This window comes from Carassius auratus, unplaced genomic scaffold (genome assembly GCF_003368295.1).
Source record: "Carassius auratus strain Wakin unplaced genomic scaffold, ASM336829v1 scaf_tig00024341, whole genome shotgun sequence".
Lineage (NCBI taxonomy): Eukaryota > Metazoa > Chordata > Actinopteri > Cypriniformes > Cyprinidae > Carassius > Carassius auratus.
Genome location: NW_020525337.1, coordinates 1 through 20,369, shown reverse-complemented (window position 1 = coordinate 20,369; position 20,369 = coordinate 1). Strand labels below are relative to the sequence as shown.

General features: G+C 36.1%; 1 protein-coding gene and 1 pseudogene across 3 annotated transcripts in view; both read right to left on the bottom strand.

The window, feature by feature from the left end:
• The window catches only part of LOC113078130 (mediator of RNA polymerase II transcription subunit 12-like), a 31,105-nt gene extending 25,668 nt beyond the window's left edge, over positions 1-5,437 (bottom strand). For all 3 annotated transcript variants that reach the window (XM_026250439.1, XM_026250440.1, XM_026250441.1), the window contains exons 1-6: positions 5,205-5,437; positions 4,185-4,289; positions 2,869-3,060; positions 1,652-1,811; positions 1,359-1,534; positions 111-221 (exon numbers count right to left, since the gene is read on the bottom strand). In XM_026250439.1, the coding sequence (XP_026106224.1) occupies positions 111-221; positions 1,359-1,534; positions 1,652-1,811; positions 2,869-3,060; positions 4,185-4,289; positions 5,205-5,303 (843 nt within the window). In that variant the 5' untranslated portion in view covers positions 5,304-5,437. The remainder of the gene's footprint in view (positions 1-110; positions 222-1,358; positions 1,535-1,651; positions 1,812-2,868; positions 3,061-4,184; positions 4,290-5,204) is intronic.
• A 5,507-nt stretch (positions 5,438-10,944) lies between these two features.
• Positions 10,945-20,076, bottom strand: LOC113078132 (multidrug resistance-associated protein 5-like; annotated as a pseudogene).
• Positions 20,077-20,369: the final 293 nt, after the last annotated feature.

Here is a 20,369-nt window from a genome sequence, read left to right as displayed (position 1 = left end):
TTGAATGGGCATCACTGGCACATAATACAAATGTCTAAATGTAGTTGTCATTTGTAAAGAATGGAAGCTGAAAGGGACAGTGGATGTGCAGATGTGCTGTGTTAACACACCTGTAACAGGAGCGGCAGCAGGAAGCGCAGAAGCTCGTCCTCTCCAGGTCTGATCTTCTCGAAACACTCCAGCACCCAGGTGAGGAACTCGTGTCTGTCTAACATGCCGTCCTGTCACACATGAACACCATTAACAATCCCATTAACACATACAACAAAAACACTCCTCTTCTGCTCAAGAATTATAAATGCAACAGTATGCCATATGTGACCCTGGACTATAAAACCAGCGTCAATTATTCAGTGTCATATATCACCTAAAAGCTAAGTAGATAAGCTTTCCATTGATGTATGGTTTATTAGGATCGCATAATATTTGGCCGAGATACAACTATTTGAAAATCGCCTTTAAAGTTGTCCAAATTAAGTTCTTAATGCATATTGCTAATCAAAAATTCAGTTTTTTATATATTTACGGTAGTGTTTATGTGTTAATGCTTACGGAAATTTACTAAATGTATCCATGGAACATGCTCTTAATATCCAAATTATTTTTTGCATAAAAGAAAAATCTATTTTGACCCATACAATGTATTTTTGGCTATTGCTACAAATATACCCCTGAGACTTAAGACTGCTTTTGTGCTCCAGGGACACAAATGTGATGCTCTTTAATGCATTGTGACAGGTGATCATTTAAATTTGGGATCGTTCCAGCACTAATATATAAAATAAAATGTGTCTTTTTTTTTCTTTTTTTTTTTAAGAAATCATTGCATTTGGCGAGGATGCATTAAATTTATCAAAAGCAACAGTGAAGACATTTATAATGTTTTAAAAGATTTGCGTCTTTTCAAAGAATCCAGAAAAAACGTATCACAGTTTCCATAAATAAATGTGTTTTGAGCAGTAAATAATCATATTATAATGATTTCTGAAGATCATGTGACACTGAAGACTGGAGGAATGATGCTGAAAATACAGCTGTGTATAGTAAACAGTTATTTTAAATTATAATAATATTTTTTATCAAATAAATGCAGCCTCGGTGAGCTGAAAAAAAAAAACAGATCTTACCAACCTCAAACTTTTACATGGTGGTGTATATATAAAAGGTAAGGTAACTTTTAATGAATGCACAACAATAATATCTTCATATGTGTTCCAAAATTAAACCAAGTTATGGGTTTGCAATGAAATCTTTCATTTTTGGGTGAACTATCCCTTTAAAAAACGTCATCTTTGTGGGACATAATTCCACGTATCTAGTTGCATTCCCTTACAAACTGACAGCAGCACAGCATGCACCTGAAACATGAACATGGCCAGCTTCTCGTTGTACTCCCACTGTTTCATGGCGGTCTCCACCTCAGCAGGAGGAGCAGGAAGAGGCGACCCACAGCCCTGGCTGGGACACTGTCGGTAAAACTCTGCCACCTTCTGCAGCTGCTCCCACAGGTACTTCGTTATGATCTGAGTCCATTCTGCAGAAGCCAGATAAAGCCAGTGAGGCATTGGGACATTTGATCTTCATTCCCAGATTAAACAAGGACAGTGTTGCATGCTCGATATATAGAGCGATGCATAATAACCACACTAACCTATGCAGGGGTCAATGACGTGCCTCTTCTTCACCTTGGTTTCAGTTATAGCAGCGTGATACGCACACGTCATTTTAATCATCCAAGCGGATCGCATCACCGGCACACAGTACTTGGCAAGATAGCCAAACACTTCCTCTTTCTTGCTGAAGATGGGAACCTAGTGCACACATACAGCAATGAGACTAAAGCAAAAGCTAAAAAATTAGTTCACTTCCAGAAAAAATCCTAAACATTTACTCAATCCCATGACATCGGGGATATTCATGTCTCTCGGTCTTCAGTCGCAAAGATATTAAGGTTTTGGAGTTAAACATTCCAGGATTTTTCTCCATATAATGGACTTCAATGGGGACCAATGGGTCCAGTTTCAGTGAAGCTTCAAATGTGCTCTACACGATCCCACCCAAGGAATAACACTTATTTAACAAAACCATTGCTTGTTTCTATAAAAAAAAAATATATATATATATACACTTTTTAAACGACAAATGCACATCTTGCACTAGCTCCACATCACATAATCACGTCAAAATCATCCAACATCGGTTTTTTTATAAAGGACATTTGACTTTCTTTGCACATTCACTTTGTAAACACTGGGTCTTGTACTTCTGTGACCTTTCCAGCATGATTACGTAATGCATGAAGCCAATCTAGTGCACGATGTGCATCTGTGGTTAAAAAGTATATAAACGGTCCTCTTGAATTTATAAGGTTCTTTCTGACATTTTTTTGTCAAAATTTAGTTATTCACATATGACAAGCTATTTACATCATGAGATAATGTTGCGTACATTTCGGGACTTTTTATTTAAAATACAAAAAGGATCCATGTACACAGTCAAAAACTTTGAAGCTCACGGTCTCAAAACTTCTCTGAATGCAGATAATTCAAAGGGGATGTTAGGTTTTGTTAGATAAGAGTCTTATTCCTCGGCTGGGATCGTGTAGAGCCCTTTTGAAGCTGCATTTTGGACCTTCCTCCCATTGGAAATCCATTATATGGAGAAAAAAAATGGAATATTTTCCTCAAAAACCTTAATATCTTTGCGACTGAGGACAGAAAGACAAACATCTCATGCTTTTATTCTGGAAGTGAACTAACCTTTTAAAATTACAAACCATTTGATTGTCAGTAAAGGCTTGTGTTATGTACTGGATCTACACAAGCGCTCTGTTCAGAGTTTCTAAACCGCAGCATTGCAAAAGCAAACCTTTTTAGCGAGCTGAGTCAAGGGTTTGGTGCCGGCTAAGTCTGTGAACCAGTTATTAATGGAGCTCTGCGAGCGTGCTGTGACGAGCCAGAAGTTGTCCTTCTGATTGACCTGCGGCTTTCTCTTGCCAGTGTCTGGAAAAGTGTTGCAGCGTAACTTCTCTGCAATGATGCTGCTGAAGTTTGAGCTGATCTGAAAAGCAGAAGGTAACAGAGTAAACAAATGAGGTTTGGGTGGTTAATGTTTTAACGCCATGCCAGCTTCCTTGGCTATTCTCATGGTGAGTAACAAGTTGAAACGGAATAAAAGAGCAATTTAAAAACAACAAAAGTGGATACATGGTTGATTTTGCCTTCAAGTGTTTGAAGAGTAATTAATTTATTAGAAGAGAAGTTAATTCAGCACGGTGGATATTCATTTGATATTGAGACCTTGTGTTTCTTTTATATACAGTAATCCATTCATTCACATTTATTCACTTTATTGTTCCATTTAATCATATGATCACTTACAATAATCAGCCGATTTAAACCATTTGTATACTTGTTTTATTAATTCATTCACTGCTTAGTCATTGATATTATTCTATTTTTGTATTCTTTTCCATTGTTGTCTAATCTTATTGTGGTTATTTGTCTTCACAAGCAAATATGTAAGAGAATGTCTCAATTTCAAGGTTGGTTGTTGGTTTTTAACAGGACGCTGTTTGTGTTTTAACTTTTTCAGAAAATTATAATTGGTCAAAATAACTTGTTTTTCATTTGTTTCGATTGAAAATCAGGGTTATTCCAGTACATACTGTTTTCTTAACTCTTCTGAAGTAAAAACATGAGTATAGTGTTGTCTAAAAATGTACATAAACATGGCATCTTTTTGTTATTTCATGCTCTAAATGACAAACATTTTTATTTATAATGTCTACAGTCGTCAACAGAAATAAAACAAAGAATGTGTTTCTCAAACACATAATTATAATTCCAGAGAAACTGAGAACTTTCAAGTGGTCTCTGAAAAAATTCCCACAGCTGTGTATGTAAATGATTTTACCCACAGTAATGTCAATTGCATGCAATTTTAGTTTTGATCCATTGCTCTTGTTCTCTTTGGCATTTGTTGACTTGATGATGTGGGATACTATGGAAGTTTTTTTTTAATCTGAGGGTGATATATAAACACTTTACAGTTTTGGGGACAAGCGTCCATTCGTCCACAGATATCCGACAAAAACAGACAAAGTTCTGTGTTTCCCACAATCTGTAAAAGAGTGAGGATTTGACTGATAAAACACATGCATGCAAACAAACTGATCATCTTACCTTTGATGGGTTGAAATTAACATTTTTAGCACTGCCATGCTCATCGCCTGAAACAGCCGGCTGGTTGTTAAATCCTTGCTTAACGTTCAATGCTGTCAACTCATCCTAACCAAGAGAGACATAGTTTCGGTTACTAAATAACTCATGCATGCATGCAGATCTCGTTTTCATTTCATTTCAAAACCAGAGAAACGACAATCACTTTAACGAGTTTCCAAAATGCATCAAGAAGACAAATACTTGCAATCAGCCAGAACAAAACCTGCAGGTTCAATTATAAGACGTCACATGCTAATAAATAATAAGACAAAATTATAAAATGATGATGCACTCCACATAATGAAAGAGATATTCAGATATACTTTAATATGCATTTTTTGTTTTTCTTCCATTGGCTGACAACTGAGACTGTATCTAGCTTGACAGGCATTGTAGGCATCATATGAACCTTTATTTTTGGCATGCATAGATCATCATCAATGTAAAAAAAGCTAAAGAAACCCAGATGATGCCTAGATAGACAGCTTGTTAGGTTTTAAAACGCATCCATGATAAACATAGATTCAATAGAAGTTGTCAACAAACACAGCAGTAAACAGGCTATTAGGAGTGTTTACATCTCAAATAACGTTATTTTTGCATTTAACTGCTTTATTGCTTTCTTGCAATACATAAAGTAATGATATTAACGTTTGGAGATTTAATGAGGGCCTCTTTAATGACACTGGAGCGATGAAGAAAGCAGCTTTAAATAAAAAGCTCGATAAATAGATTTTAAAGTGGAGTTAAACTAATGAAATTACCTTTTTTTATTTCTCTAACCATCTGTAACAGCAACCAAAGATGAAGACCGAAATCATTTGAGACTTAAATGATGTTTTTTTTATGGTAATCTAAGCGAGCCGTTGGTTTCATTGTTATTGGCCGTTAGCTGAAAGCAGGGCCTTGTCTTAAAACACGCTTTAAATCGCTATTTAAATATTAAAAGTCGTTACAGAGGAAATTATAAAGTCGTCTAACCTCTTTTTGCTTCGGGTCCTGTGGATAAACATCCGGAGGACCGAGTCTGGGCCGTTTGAGAGGCCTGTGTTCGTAGCTCAGAACGCCGAAGGCAGCCATAATCCCCGCGGCATGTCAGCCGGTGTGTGGCCGACTCTGAGCGCTCCTTCTGCGGCTAGAGCTCCGCCGCTTCACCGCTGCTTCCGCTCCGGCGAGAATGATGGGTAAACACGAGACAACATAAAAGTCCCTCCAGTACAACAAATGGAGATCCTTTCATGGGTCTTACTTTCTCACAGCGTCGTTGTGGTTAATTTGTTTTGTCTTGTGTTTTTGACGAATTATCAAGTTAGGCCAATTAAAAATGCTTTTCGTGTTTAATATTTAGGAAGACAAGTCCTAAGTGAGTGCTATGGACTCATCAATAATTATTCATAGTAATTTACTATTGTAAGTAATGTTCATATAACGTTTGTCAACAAACAAAAAAAAAAAAAAAAACGAAATATATACATGCATGCGTGTACATACATAAAACATATACATAGTAAACACACCTATATCATGTAAACTAAAACTTTGGATGTGATTATTCACGATTAATAATTTGACATTCTAAAAATAATGCATAATTTGAAATGACATGAAAATTGACAAAAGATATTAACACACACACACACACACACACACACACTGGGTTTCCATGTTTTATGGTGACTTTTAATAAACATAATGATTTTTACTGTGCAAACTGTATATTCTATCCCCTTAATGTATTGACTGATTGTTTGTATTTTTACATTTAAAAAAACATGACTTAATATGATTTATAAACGGTTTCCACAAGGTCAGAAAATTTAATAAATAAGATACTATGGTTTACCTGAACTAGACACACAAAAACACAAAACAGTTAAATCTGACAACAAACTGTTAGAAGAAAGGGATCATTGGGGTTCTATATAGAACCATAGGGTTCTTTACTCAACTCCAAAGAACCTTTTATGCTAAAAAGGTTCTATAGACAAGAAAGAAACCTTTTGGCACGAAGGGTCCATATCTTGAATTTGACTCAAATGATTCGCAAAACCGCTACGAACTCCCGAACTGACTCAAATGATTCGCGATCCCGCTCCAACTTCCAAACTAGAGTCAGATGACTCAAATTATTCGCGATCCCGCTACGAACTCCCGAACTGCTTCAAATGATTTGCGATCCCCAAACTGACTCAAATGATTTGCGATCCCGCTACGAACTCCCGAGCTGATTCAAATGATTCGCGATCCTCAAACTGACTCAAATGATTCGCGATCCCGCTCCAACTCCTAAACTAGAGTCAGATGACTCAAATGATTCGCGATCCCGCTCCAACTCCTTTACTAGAGTCAGATGACTCAAATGATTCGCGATCCCGCTCCAACTCCTAAACTAGAGTCAGATGACTCAAATGATTCGCGATCCCGCTACGAACTTCCGAACTGCTTCAAATGATTTGCGATCCCCATACTGACTCAAATGATTCGCGATCCCAACTCCTGAACTCGAACTGACACAAATGATTCGCGATCCCGCTACGAACTTCCGAACTGCTTCAAATGATTTGCGATCCCCATACTGACTCAAATGATTCGCGATCCCAACTCCCGAACTCGAACTGACACAAATGATTCGCGATCCCGCTCCAACTCCCAAACTAGAGTCAGATGACTCAAATGATTCGCGATCCCGCTACGAACTCCCGAACTGCTTCAAATGATTTGCGATCCCCAAACTGACTCAAATGATTCGCGATCCCGCTACAAACTCCCGAACTTATTCAAATGATTCGCGATCCCCAAATTGACTCAAATGATTCGCGATCCCGCTCCGAACTCCCGAACTGATTCAAATGATTCGCGATCCCCAAATTGACTCAAATGATTCGCGATCGCGCTCCGAACTCCCGAACTGACTCAAATGATTCGCGAACCCGCTACGAACTCCCGACCTGACTTAAAATTTAAAATTAGAGAATTCTCCATACAATTTTCTAAGAAAATATATAAAGAAAAAAAGATTTTTGAAAATAACCTAATTCGTGAAATAAGTTTGTGCTGTTTTAATCCTGTGTTAAATAATGAGGAAAAAAATAGGCTGATGGAGCTGCAAAATAAATTAGATCATCTTTATCTGGAGAGGGCACAAGGGGCCTTTGTAAGGTCACGTGCCAGGTGGATTGAGGATGGAGAAAAGAACTCTTCATATTTTAGTAATTTGGAAAAAAATAGACAACAAAGAAACTCCATTGATAGTTTAATGATCCGAAATGAAGAATGCAAAGATTTAACAAGAATTGAAAAAGAAGTGTTTCTGTTTTATTCTAATTTATATTCTTCTGATTTTTCTTCAGATGACTCGGATCTCTTTTTTGCTAAAATTAGAAACAATATTCCACACATTGATAACTCTTTTAAAAAGTTATGTGATTCGGATCTTAGAGTTGAAGAATTGGATTCAGTTGTTATGAAGTTGCCTTTAAATAAATCTCCAGGGACTGATGGGCTCACTAATAATTTTTTTAAATTTTTTTGGAAGGATTTAAGGATTTTATTATTTAATGCCCTAGCAGAAGCTATTGAAAAGAAAGAGTTGATAGAAAGTATGAAGCAAGGATTAATTACACTTATTCCTAAAGCTGGCAAAGATAAAAGAGTTTTAGATAATTTGAGGCCTATTTCTTTACTCAATACGGATTATAAGATTTTTTCTGGGGCTATTGCTGCTAGACTGAAAAAAGGTATTTCTACCATAATTAGTGAGACACAGTCAGGCTTTTTAGAAGGAAGGTCAATTCATAACAATGTTAGATTGGTTTTAGACTTACTTGACTATAGTGAGGTGGTTCAGGGAAGTGGATTTCTTATTTTTTTAGATTTCTTTAAAGCATTTGATGCGATAGAGCATCCATTTATTTTGAAAACTCTGAAGCACTTTGGTTTTGGAAGAAGATTTATAAATTTAATTGAAATGTTATATATTGATATTAATAGTTCGGTAGCTCTAAGACATAGAACTTGCACACGATTCCCTATTAAAAGGGGAATTCGTCAAGGTTGTAGTAGTTCCCCATTATTGTTTATTATAGTAGCAGAGTTGCTATCGATATTGATTAAAAATAATGGTATTGAAGGGTTATCAGTGTTGGATAGACAAATTATAATAAGCCAATTTGCAGACGACACAACGTTGTTTTTAAAAAATGAACAACAAATTCCTTTAGCTTTACATTTGGTTAATATGTTTTCTAAGGCTTCTGGGCTGTATTTGAATTTAAAGAAATGTGAAATGTTAACTTTACATGAGTTTCCTTTGCAATCATTATTTAATATTCAAATAAAGGAGGAAGTAAAATATTTAGGGATTGTTATCTCTAGAGAGAAAGTAACAATGGAGAATAAAAATGTATGGAATAACATAGAGAAGTGTAAATTGATATTGAATAGATGGCTGCAAAGGGATCTTACAATCTTTGGAAGAGTTCTTTTGTCCAAAATGGATAGTTTGTCTAGACTCATCTACCCAGCCTTTTCCATGCCCATTTCAACAAAAATGATTAAAGCAATAAATAAGATGAATTTTAAATTTATTTGGAGGAATAAATGTCAGTACATAAGAAAGGATGACATGATTAAAAAGTATGAAGATGGTGGAGTAAATGCGATTGATTTTGACGTCATGAATGGTGTATTGAAATTAAAATGGTTAAAATCCTTCATATGTAATCATCAATCCTTTTGGTATATTGTCCCAAGTGCAATTTTTAAAAAAATTGGGTGGAATTAATTTCCTTTTACGTTGTGATTTTGAGTGTACCTCTTTACCACTAAAACTTTCCGACTTCCATCAGCAAGTCCTGCTTTATTGGAAATTATTGTTTAAGCATAATTTTACGCCTCATAACACTCCAGTTTGGAATAATAGATATATAAAATTTGGTAGAAAATCCGTTTTTTTTGAGGAATGGAAATCCAAAGGGATTTGGGCTGTTGCCCATTTTTTGGATGATAATGGGAATTTGTTATTACATAGAGAGTTTTGTGAGAAATTCCGACTGCAATGTACCATTAATATTTACAATCGAATTATTAGAGCCATTCCAGTTGCTTTAAGAGTCATTGTTAAAGAAGATATTGTGAACTCCAAAGTTTCCCCAGAATTGAGGCAGCTTTCCTTAGAAGGTCATGATTTCTGTAATAAAAAATGCTCTAATAGAGTTACTAGAAAGTTGATTTCACAGGTTTTATATCCAAACCCAATTAGACGAGAATATGTGCTTAAAGATTTTGATAGGAATGAAGTTAAAAAAATTAGAAAAAACTATTTGTCTTACCCCCTCCCTCCAAAAGTTAAAGAGGTGTGCTTCAAGATTATAAATGAGATTTACCCTACCAAGAATTTTTAAGGTTAAAATTTAATTTTGATACAAATGATTGTGTTTTTTGTGAAAAAAGTATTGAAACTCTAGAGCATGTTTTTTTTGGTGTGATTCAGTTCACTTCTTTTGGAGTGAGATGCAAAATTGGTTATGTTCCAAAGATGTTGAATTTTCACCATTCAATGTGAAGGTAGTTAGGTTTGGTATTTTTCATGAAAACAAAGAGTTAGAATTTTTTCTCAATTCTCTTATTTGTTTTGGGAGGTTTTTTATTCACAAATGCAGATGGTTTAAATCTAAACCCAACTTTATTCATTGGTGTAATGAGCTAAAACTTTTATATAAATCCTTAAAATTTGTTAAGAATAAAAAAGCCCTTAAACTGACCTCTATGTTGGAATTATATAATTTAATTTAAAAGCCCAATTTGTATTATTGTTTTTTTTTTTTTTTTTTTTTTTTTTTTTTTTTTTTTTTTTGGTATTTTTCTTTTATTTCTTATTTATTTATTTTTTTGATGTGTTTGTGGTTATAAGTTTGGTTATGCTCAACCAAGGCTGAATAATTGTGGTTATTTTTTTGAAAATATGTTCATGTACCTTGTTTGGTTGTAATGTTGTTGAAATAAAGGCAAAAAAAAAAAAAAAAAAAAAAAAAAAAAAAAAAAAAAAAAAACTCCCGACCTGACTCGATTTGAGATCCCAATACACATAATGCTATTAAAGTGTGCACATCGAGAGAAATAAACAGCAGATGTTCATGTTAACAACTTCTTTAACTTGAGCAAACGCTGCTAACGCACATACATTTGTTAATAAAGTAAATAAAACGAAAACATGAATGTTTTAATGCCACTGAATAAAAATAAACGATCCACTCGAAAGTCTCTGCTCATCATGACAGGACCTGGATCAGTGAGCTGCGTCTCGGGCCGATGACGTCACTTCCATGGAGGCATGTTGTACACGCCCCCGTCCATTGACTCCGCCCCCACGTCAAAACAGTGCCACAAAGAGAGACAAATTGCAAGCTCAAACTAGACTGACACGCAAAATAAAAGCAGTGTTGCAAATAAATTAATAGATATGACCATGGAAATTATGTATTGCAAAATCATTGCTTTCGCGCTGTTTCATTTGTTTTGCAATTCTTAATTTTTGTTTGCAAAAAGCAAATGTATTTTCCTCAATACTTTAAATAAAATGTTTTAAATTTGTTTTTGTTTTTATTGTTTTTGTATATTTTAAACAAGGTAAATCTTTCTGATTTCTTAAAATAAAAAGTCACATACATGGATTTTTCTGGGCTAAGCGCCGGATCTCCACTCACCCTAGAACCACCCCTGGTTAAATGTATAAATATAATCTTTATTCAATAAAGCATTTTTTATAACAATCATAAAACAAGTGTTCGTGAAACAACCCCAAAACCAAAATCTCTGAATCATAAAGAACAAGGCAACTCTTAATGATTAGCAAACAGTTTTTAAGCTTTTGAACCAATTTCCAAGATAAACATCTAAACAGATACTGCACAGTGTGCCATATATAGTTATACAAAAATATAAATAGACCCTTAAAGGCCTTGCATGTTTCAGGTACATACATTTTCACTGTGCATTTTCCATCCTGGAAAATAAAAACAACCAAGTCATCCATTTCTGAAGAGATCATAAAGTGAAATCTTGATATGAAGCAGGACAGTCACTCCTCAAGAACGAATAAGATATTTACCATTCAATTCGTCCCAGCCTTTCCATGTGCATTAAAACTACCTTGATTTTAAACATAAATTAAAGTCTTTCTTGGATTCCCAGGATATATTCAACACATGCAGCATAATGACAATCAATGCAAGTAAAAAAAAAAAAAAATTGAATTATTGCATAGCATTCACATTGCATATTTTCGGCACTAAAACACTATCTGCACAATGCTTTTGACAGATATCTGCCATATATATATCAGCAGAGGCACAAAACTTACACAGTATACATAACAGCAAAAGCACAAGTAGATAATGCAAAATAAGTCTAATAAAAATAATTCACAAAATGTGCTGATTTCAGGAATGATTGATATCTGTGACTGATCTGAACATCATCTTTTGGTTTGAAAACTTCAGATACAAATAAGGCAAATCAGTCGGTTACCTTACGGTCGATACATATCTTGAATACTTTTACAAAGCAAATAAATGCTAAAACAAATAGATTATCAGTGTGCAAAATTCAGCCACCAAACACAAATAAAGTGCCATCAATGGGATCATTCCCATCGGAAAGCTCTTCTTCCTGACATCTTCCACTATATAAACTCAGAATCTCTCTGTGTGCTAATAACAATATGATCGTTGTGTTAAAGTAACAAACTAACGGACAATCTCAGTTTGAGCAGCGTCAAGGATTTCAATCTTCTCAGGATCTCTGGATGTGCTGCTGAGTGCTTACTTCTTCAGTGTGACTAAGTGTTTCTTCTGCTGCCAGCATCATGCCACGAAAATGTGAGTTTTCATTGGCCAGCAGCTTTGAAGGGGTGTCAAACTCCAAAATCTATTTCAAAGATGAGAAGATGTCACATCAGCATGACTTTGACATATTAGTGTACATGCAGTCCATACTGTTACAGAATATCAAACCAAGTGCAATCTCTAAACAAGTGAGACTTTATGATTTACTGCTCTGAGTCTGAGATATAGAAAGAACACATCCAGTAAATGCATTAGCATGTCATTTTAATTAAATGTGTTAATGTTAATTTGACAGCTCTCTCTATGTATATACCGTACACTGCATTTATAGAATTATGTTTTCACATTCACATCTAATCTGACACGTACGATTTAATATGCTCTGTGAGATTTCTACAGACTTAACCTTTGAGTTTGCTTATGACATTAAATTATGAAACCTGAACAATGACTTTGGCTTCAAATATCTTGATTTTGAATGTTATATCCATGGGTCTTTTTGTGGATGCTTGAGCTTTTTCTTATAAATGTCACTTGGTTTTATGTTTGTTTTTGTTTTGTTTTTGTCTATGCACTGAAACTTAAAGCATATGGGTGAGCCATACTGACAAAAATGTCAAAGGATGAAGGATGTCTATATATCGATAACTAGACAAGTGTGTTTTTTGCTGGTACTTAAGGTGTATAAAGTTGTAAATATGGATATTTTTTCTTACACAAATGCATATCTTCGCTTCAGAATACCTTTATTATCCTCCTAGAGCCGTGTGGACTTCTTTCATAATGGATGGGTGCAATTTTTTGGACTTCAAATTTTGGGCTACCCATCGACTCCCATATAAAGCATGGATTTGCCTGGATATTAATTAATATAACTCTGATTGTATTCGTCTAAAAGAAGTAGAATGTCATACACCTAGGATGGCTTGAGGGTGAGTAGATTCATTTTGGGTGAACTATCCCTTTAAATCAATTTCTAAGGACATTTTTACCTTTGTAAGGTTTTTTTCTAATCCTATTAGATGTAAGCTTAATCTTACGGTTAATCAATGTATTTATTTAGAATGATAAGACACTATAGGAGTGTTTTCAGTCTTTGGGGTCACAGTATCATTAGAAGGAGACCCACCTGTCCCTGGTCCAGGACCATGATGCGGTCACAGTTGAGCACAGTGTTGAGGCGATGGGCGATCACTAGAGTACTGCAACCACTGAACGAGGTGCGAATGGTGTCCTGGATGAGGCGATCGGTCTCGCTGTCAATAGCAGCTGTTGCCTCGTCTAACAGCAGGATCTGAAACACACATCACAAGATTACATCCAGCACAAACCTAGGATCATGATCATCTTCATCAAAATCTGTTCAATGGCCAGTCATTTCTCCAGCACTGTAATGTTTTTTAAAGCATGCTCTTTTGTGTGTGTGTGTGTGTGTGTGTGTTGACATATGTCAAGCTGAAACTGATAAACTGAATGGCTTGTCTAGTCATTTTTCAAAAAATCAAGTAAACACACAAATTATTCAGTATAGATTTTTAAGTTGTCTAAATTGATGGCTCTCGACCAGGGGCCTCTAAATGACCTCTCAAATATTTCTTATTTCATTTAATTCCTTGTTTTAAGAACCAGGAAAAAGCTTGATATATGTGCATGCTATAAAGTCAAGTTATTTCAAACAAACAACCCCATATTATTAATAATTAATACACATTACTCTAGTTACGCCATGCTCTAAATAAGAGTAGAATCTATGAGTAAAATATCTGTAATATTTTAAATTGTTCCTGTAGCTCAAGTTGTATAGCATTGCATTAGCAAGCGCAAGGTTGGGGGTTCAAATCCCAAGGAACACATGTTAGGAAAAAATGATGGATTGAATGCAATGTAAGTCGCTTTTCAAAGCGTCTGCTAAAATGCATAAACCAAAAAAAAAAAAAATCACGCACAATTATTGGTTTATTTTTAGTGACACATTTTACAGAAACCATAGATTTTTAAAAAACAAAGCTAGGATTGGTAGCCTGTTAATATTCTTGTGCACAATGTGGGTCCTTGGGAGACAAAATGCTGAGAACAGAGGAATCATTTATCAATGATTCTGACGTAACTCCTGTGCTTTACGTAATCCGTTACATAATGTCCCGTTCTCATATCATTACAGATGGTGGGCCAAATGTTTACATTATCCGCGAGAGAAGACCTTGGAAAGAAAGCTAATACTTGTGATTTTTCAATAGTTATACACTGTCTGCCAAGGTGGTGGCAATGTTTCACCATTTTACAACAGCTGAGCTTCAACAGCGCTTCACAACAGCAGGAGAAAACAACCAAGAATGCAAATAACACACTTAACACTTTTGCCAGAACAATGGTTTGAGAAGCGTATCTGATCTCAACCGTTACCTTGCTGTGTCTGAGAAGAGCTCTGGCCACACACAGCAGCTGTCTCTCTCCAACAGAGAAGTTCTCTCCGTTATCCGTCACCTCTGAATGCAGTGAATTAGGAAGCTGGCTTACCTGAAAATAAATCAGCACGTGACAAGCTCTCAGGCACAGGTACACCAAAGCCAATTTTAAAATGGTAATACTGAGTCAGACTCACTCACCATGTCCTTAATGTGTGTTTCTCCAGTGCTTCCCAGATCTGTGCATCTGTATATTGATCCCAGGGATCCAGATTTGATCTGTTGGATTTATAAGCAACTTAGTTAGCATAAACCGACCCTAGTCTTTCTGCACATGCTTCATTAAGAAGTTATCTTTAAGGCGAAACAAATGTTTGTTCTACCTTCCGAAATCATTCGGATATGCTGATTTATTTTATCAGTGTTGAGAACAGTTGTGATTTCTTTGGAAACTGTGATGCTTTTTTCAAAGATTCTTTGATGAATAAGAAGTGCAAACGAACAACATTTTTTAAAAAATAGAAATCTTTTGTAACAGTATAACTCTTTACTATCACTTCCAACCAATTAATATTATCCTTGCTGAGTAAAAACTTATACATAAAAAACATTAAAAATTATAGATAAACTTTTGAACAGTCATGTATATTATTCACAAAGAATGTCTATATTTTATATATATATATATATATATATATATATATTTTATCTAATCAAAGAATCCTGTTAAAAATATCAAAGTTTCCAAACAAATATTAAGCAGCGAAAACTACGCTTTGCTTCTTAATTGCTGGTTATTGCAACCCAACTTTGGGTCAAATTTGGACAAAGCTAATTTTGGGTTAAAATGTTATGTAAAATTTTAACCCAACGGCTAGTCCATATTTGACCCCAAAGTTGGGTTGAAAACAACCCAGTATTTTTTAGTGTGTGGTTTACATTACTGGAAATAAATTATGTTTCAAATATATAGATTTTTTTTTTTTTGATTAAATAAGTGCAGCTTAGTTGAGCATCTGAGAGACTTCTTAAAAACAAACAAACAAAAAAAACATTAAAAATCTTACTGATCCAAAACTGCCCACTTTTCACAAATCCGATCAATCCCAGATGGATTAAAATGCTTAGTTTGTACATTTATTCTGTTTCACTTGAACGCACTTGTATGTGACTGTGTAAGTGAAATGCATTGCATCATTGTGACTTCCAGGAAGGATAACACATGGCTTGTCTTAGTAAAGTGACGTGGACCGTACCTGACAGTGCCAATGAAAAGAAACCGGCTCTTGGGGGATGACTGACAGCTTGCTCCTCAAATCCTCCAGACCGATGTGAGCGATGTCGACACCATCAATGATGATTGATCCCCGGCTGAGCTCCACCAATCTGAAGAGTGCGACGCCCAGTGAAGATTTCCCTGAAGAAACAACCAACCTGTGTCACGCCAGTAATACGACCCACAGTAGAGATGAACACAACGACTTCTTATAGATAAAGAAGCCTTGTAGACAGGTGTACCTGAACCTGTTCTGCCAACTATCCCAATGGTCTCTTCTGGAAGCAACACTAAAGGAGAGATTCTTCAGAACCAGAGGAAGGTTCATCCCGATATCGCATTTCCACATTCTGGAAGGTTGATTCGTCCTTCTTCTGGCCAGTTTGAAGCAGGAGCGAGGAGGCACAGATCTTTCGAGGACCTTCGCTTTCCAGGTTCTGAGTGAATAATGATTATCCGCATTATTTTTAACGTAAGAGCAGCTGCAGGCATTAGTAACTTGAACATGTGAGGCATGTACAAAATAGTCCGTTATGCTGCTTGATATCGCAAACTTGTCCTATGTTATTAAACTCTTTTAACAACACCAGCAGGCTCATTCTGCGTAGCTTCTCCAGAGTGTGATTTTAGTAAACAGGTTTCAAGCAGTTCCTCAAAAAGAACCAAATTAATGATTTGTTTGTGAACCAGACATCCCACCGAACTGTTTGTCTGAAGCTCTGGATTTCAGGTAATAATACTGCAAATAATGTTCAGTTTCTTGCACATACTGATCGTTTCTCTTCTTAAGACCTCAGTACATCATCAGGAGCCAAAGTGTTAATTTAATAAAGATAATACACTTTTTTATTCTCAAAAATTGCATTTTATGAATCACCAAGGGCCCACAGTTTCAGCTTAAAATCTTCTTTACTGTTCTACTGAAGAAAAAAGTGGTCACCTATCTAAATTATCATAATGCAAGACAAGCCTGTAGACTATTTTCAGCTGTGTTCAGTATGGTATATGATTTATAAATTGAGCAAGATTGATCAAATGGTTTACTGTACTTCTTTATTCTTCTAGTATTCACCTATAGCAGCTAATACATTTTGTAGTCTCACAGAAACAATGTTCTTTTGCATTGCTAGATAAGTTGGATACTTTGTCCTTCAGAACTCAGTCAGAGCATTATTGGCTTCATTAATCACTGTAAAATGCTCTCTGCCACTTGAGTGGGAGCTAAAGACAGCTGTACTGTTCTGCTTTGATAAGAGCCTCCTGAAACAAGCTGTGTCATTCACTAGATGCTCTGTTGGGCAATAAACGGTGCCATGAAGCCTGCTGAGCGTTGATGTAAGCAGGCTCAACTATGCAGCGCTGACCCGCTGGGCTCAGCCACCTGTGCAAAGTAAAGAGCTGATGTCTCTTTGTGCCGCTGTGTCACTGAATAACCAAACGGTCCGTCCCTTTCTATTTGCCATTGACACAACCCAGCGCACATGTGTCACAGAAGCTTCTACCTTTATGTAATGGTTGATCCCGCTCCACTGATGTAAAACGGGCTTCGGTTTCAGAAAGCAGCCTCACGGTGAACTGAAACAGGCCGGTTAGCTGGATGTGGGAAGGGAAAGAAACGGAGTAAATAACAACTGAGCAATAAGTAAGCAATGCGAATTAATAACGGCACAGTAACAGTACTTCCTGACAAGCGTCCGCAGTCATATAGACATTGTGTGAGAGTGGCGCACCTGTACGGCGTAGGAGATGGCCAGACCGGCGTAAGCGGGAGGAATGCGGCCGTGCATGAAGACGATTGAGGAGCGCGACGGTGGTGATGAGAGAAATGCTGATGAGGTCCAGACGCACAGCCAGCCAGCGCATAGCACAGCTGAACAGATAGTGACACGCTTGGTTTGTGTCCAGCAGGGCTTGATTCCTGGTGGATATATCCAATATTTAACCAAAGTACTTTTTTTTTTAAGTTTATAAGCATCTTGTATCTAAATATATAAATACAAGATGCTTAAATTTGTTAAAATATGATTGAATTGAATTGAATAAAAAATTTATTTCATTATTAAGGATTTTTATTCATAAAACTGAGAATTCCGTCATGGATTCTGATTGGCTAAGCCCATGTTCACGTTTGTTTACATTTACATTTGGTTTGTTTGTTGCTTGGCAACCACTTTGTTGCAAACCACAGCTGATTCCGAGGAACTAACATTGTTTGGTGGAAGAATACTTTTTTTATTAATATCATTATACTGTATTTGCTCTGTTTTACCTTACTACGTATGTGGAATAACCATGTTTTAAAAGCAATAAACCCTGTGAAAGCCGTGGTTTATTAGTAAATTTATAACTAGCTAATAATAAGGGGTTTTAAAGGCAACCCCGCTTCACATCGTACCTAACAACGCCCCTAAACTGTTATAAATCCATGGCTTCTTTGAGGCTTATTGCTCTATTTGTGAAATGCTTTCTTGAAAAGCCACTAGGTTTGTCATTTTCCATGATTTTCTTGATGCAATGCCATTTGTGAGTGTGGCATCCATGCACTGTTTGAAGTTTGTGCAAAACTTTCTGAGGCCAGTTTTATATAAAGACCTCAAGTAAAGTTTCACTTCAGTGTTTGTTTCAGAGAAAAGTCATGGAGGGCATCCTGTAGTGTGAATATTACCTGTGTATGAAGTCAGCCCCCCTGCCGTAAGCATAGATCGTGGACAGGCCTTGCAGACTGCTGGTGATATGAGAGGTGAAAGGGGATTGGCTGATGTTCTCCAGGCGCTTCAGCTCACGAATGAGAACCCTTTGGGTAAAAAGGACAACCGGAAAAGTATATTTATATATATTTTCCAGGCCCTGACAAAAAGTCAGCCAGTCTGAGAATACGAGCGGCGATATACGGCTGAGTTTTGATCAAAGCTCTGGCTCATCTCATCTGCTTATCTGTGCGGCTCACAGAGCTGTCTGTGATGTGACGGTTAGTGGCTCAATAACAGTGAGACTGAGGGGATCTTCCTGGCCGAGCTGCAGTCATTTCTGGCTTCTGAACTGATTTATACGGGGCTTTATGGGGTCTGTCACAAGTCAGCGGTGTCAGACAGAGCCAGGCCAGTACTGATGAGAACTCAGGCTGATTTCAGTGCATATAAGTGCATATATGAAAAATGCATTGCTTGTGAATAATGTTAATAAATCATACTTTTGTTAAAAAGAGCCCAAGCGCAAAAAAGACAAATACTATGAAAATGCATGAATAATGGTGGTTCTGTTGTCTTTTCAGACATATTTAATAATAATAATAATAATACTAATAATAATAATAATAATAATAATTTATATTATAATTGCTTATTTAAAATTATTTATAATATTACAAAATTGTTCTAGAAATTCTTTGCAATTACAAACAAATGGCAATAATTTTTTTTCAGTAAACATTAAATTTAAAGGTAGAAAACTGAAATCAGGTCAATCAATAAAAACATTCTTCAATAGTTGTTTTATTAAAAACAATTGCAGTCTATATTAACTGTGTGTGTGTGTTTGTGTGTATATATATATATATATATATATATATAAACTTAACTTATTAACTTTACACATACACACATAATAACTAATTTAAATATTTCGATTATTAATATTTATTTGAATTTATATTTACATTTAAAAATATACTTCGATTTTTTTGTTAAATTTGGTTAATACATAAGAAAAACATTGTAAAACAATGCAATCATATTATTCATAGAGAATATAGAGATAATGTTTATTATCCATAATGTCTATAATGTTTCTAGCAGATATTGAACCCACATATTTGTTGATTAATCAGCCTGACCCATATATTTGGTTCTACTTGTACTTTTTACAGTGACACAGCTCAAGTGTTTGACCCAATAAAATCTGTAAGACCGAACCTGGAGATGCGGTTGACGATGAAGAGGAACAGTCCTAAAGGAATGATGGAGAACAGGAACCAGGGGAAGACAGCGCCCACCATGCCCAGACAGAACAGCACTAATGTCACATTCTGGAGCAGCATTTCGGCTTGCATCGCCAGACGCACGTCAACTACACACAGAGGAAGAACAGAGACATCAAAACGCTTCCCCGTCATCCTGCATGTGAAAGGATTTGTGAAAAGAGATAAAGAGAGGTTGCTCACCCTCATCCATGTCCCTGGAGAACCGGTTGAGAATGCGTCCCAGCGGTGTTGTGTCGAAAAAGCGCATGGGGCTCAGAAGTAGAGTCTTGAATAGTTTATCATGCAGAACCGAGGCTGCCCGCACAGTGCACTGCAAAAACAACAACAAAACAACACACACACAACACTGTTAATAATGCATGCAGCCAGACGCAACGAATGCTAATAAATGAGCTGCTGATTTAACCTATATAATTCTTTAGTTAGGTTACACAAACATTTACACAGCTATAATAGCTAGATTTATATGGGGGAAAACCTTTGCAAATATACAGGAATGCTTCTGCTCTGTAAGGCCCTGCATGAGACATCACACACATCTTCAGGAAAATAGGTGAATTTCATTCTTTGACAACCGATATTCCAACCGATATTTCCTGGAATATCGGTTTGGACGGCCCTTTTCAGAATAGCAAAAGAGCT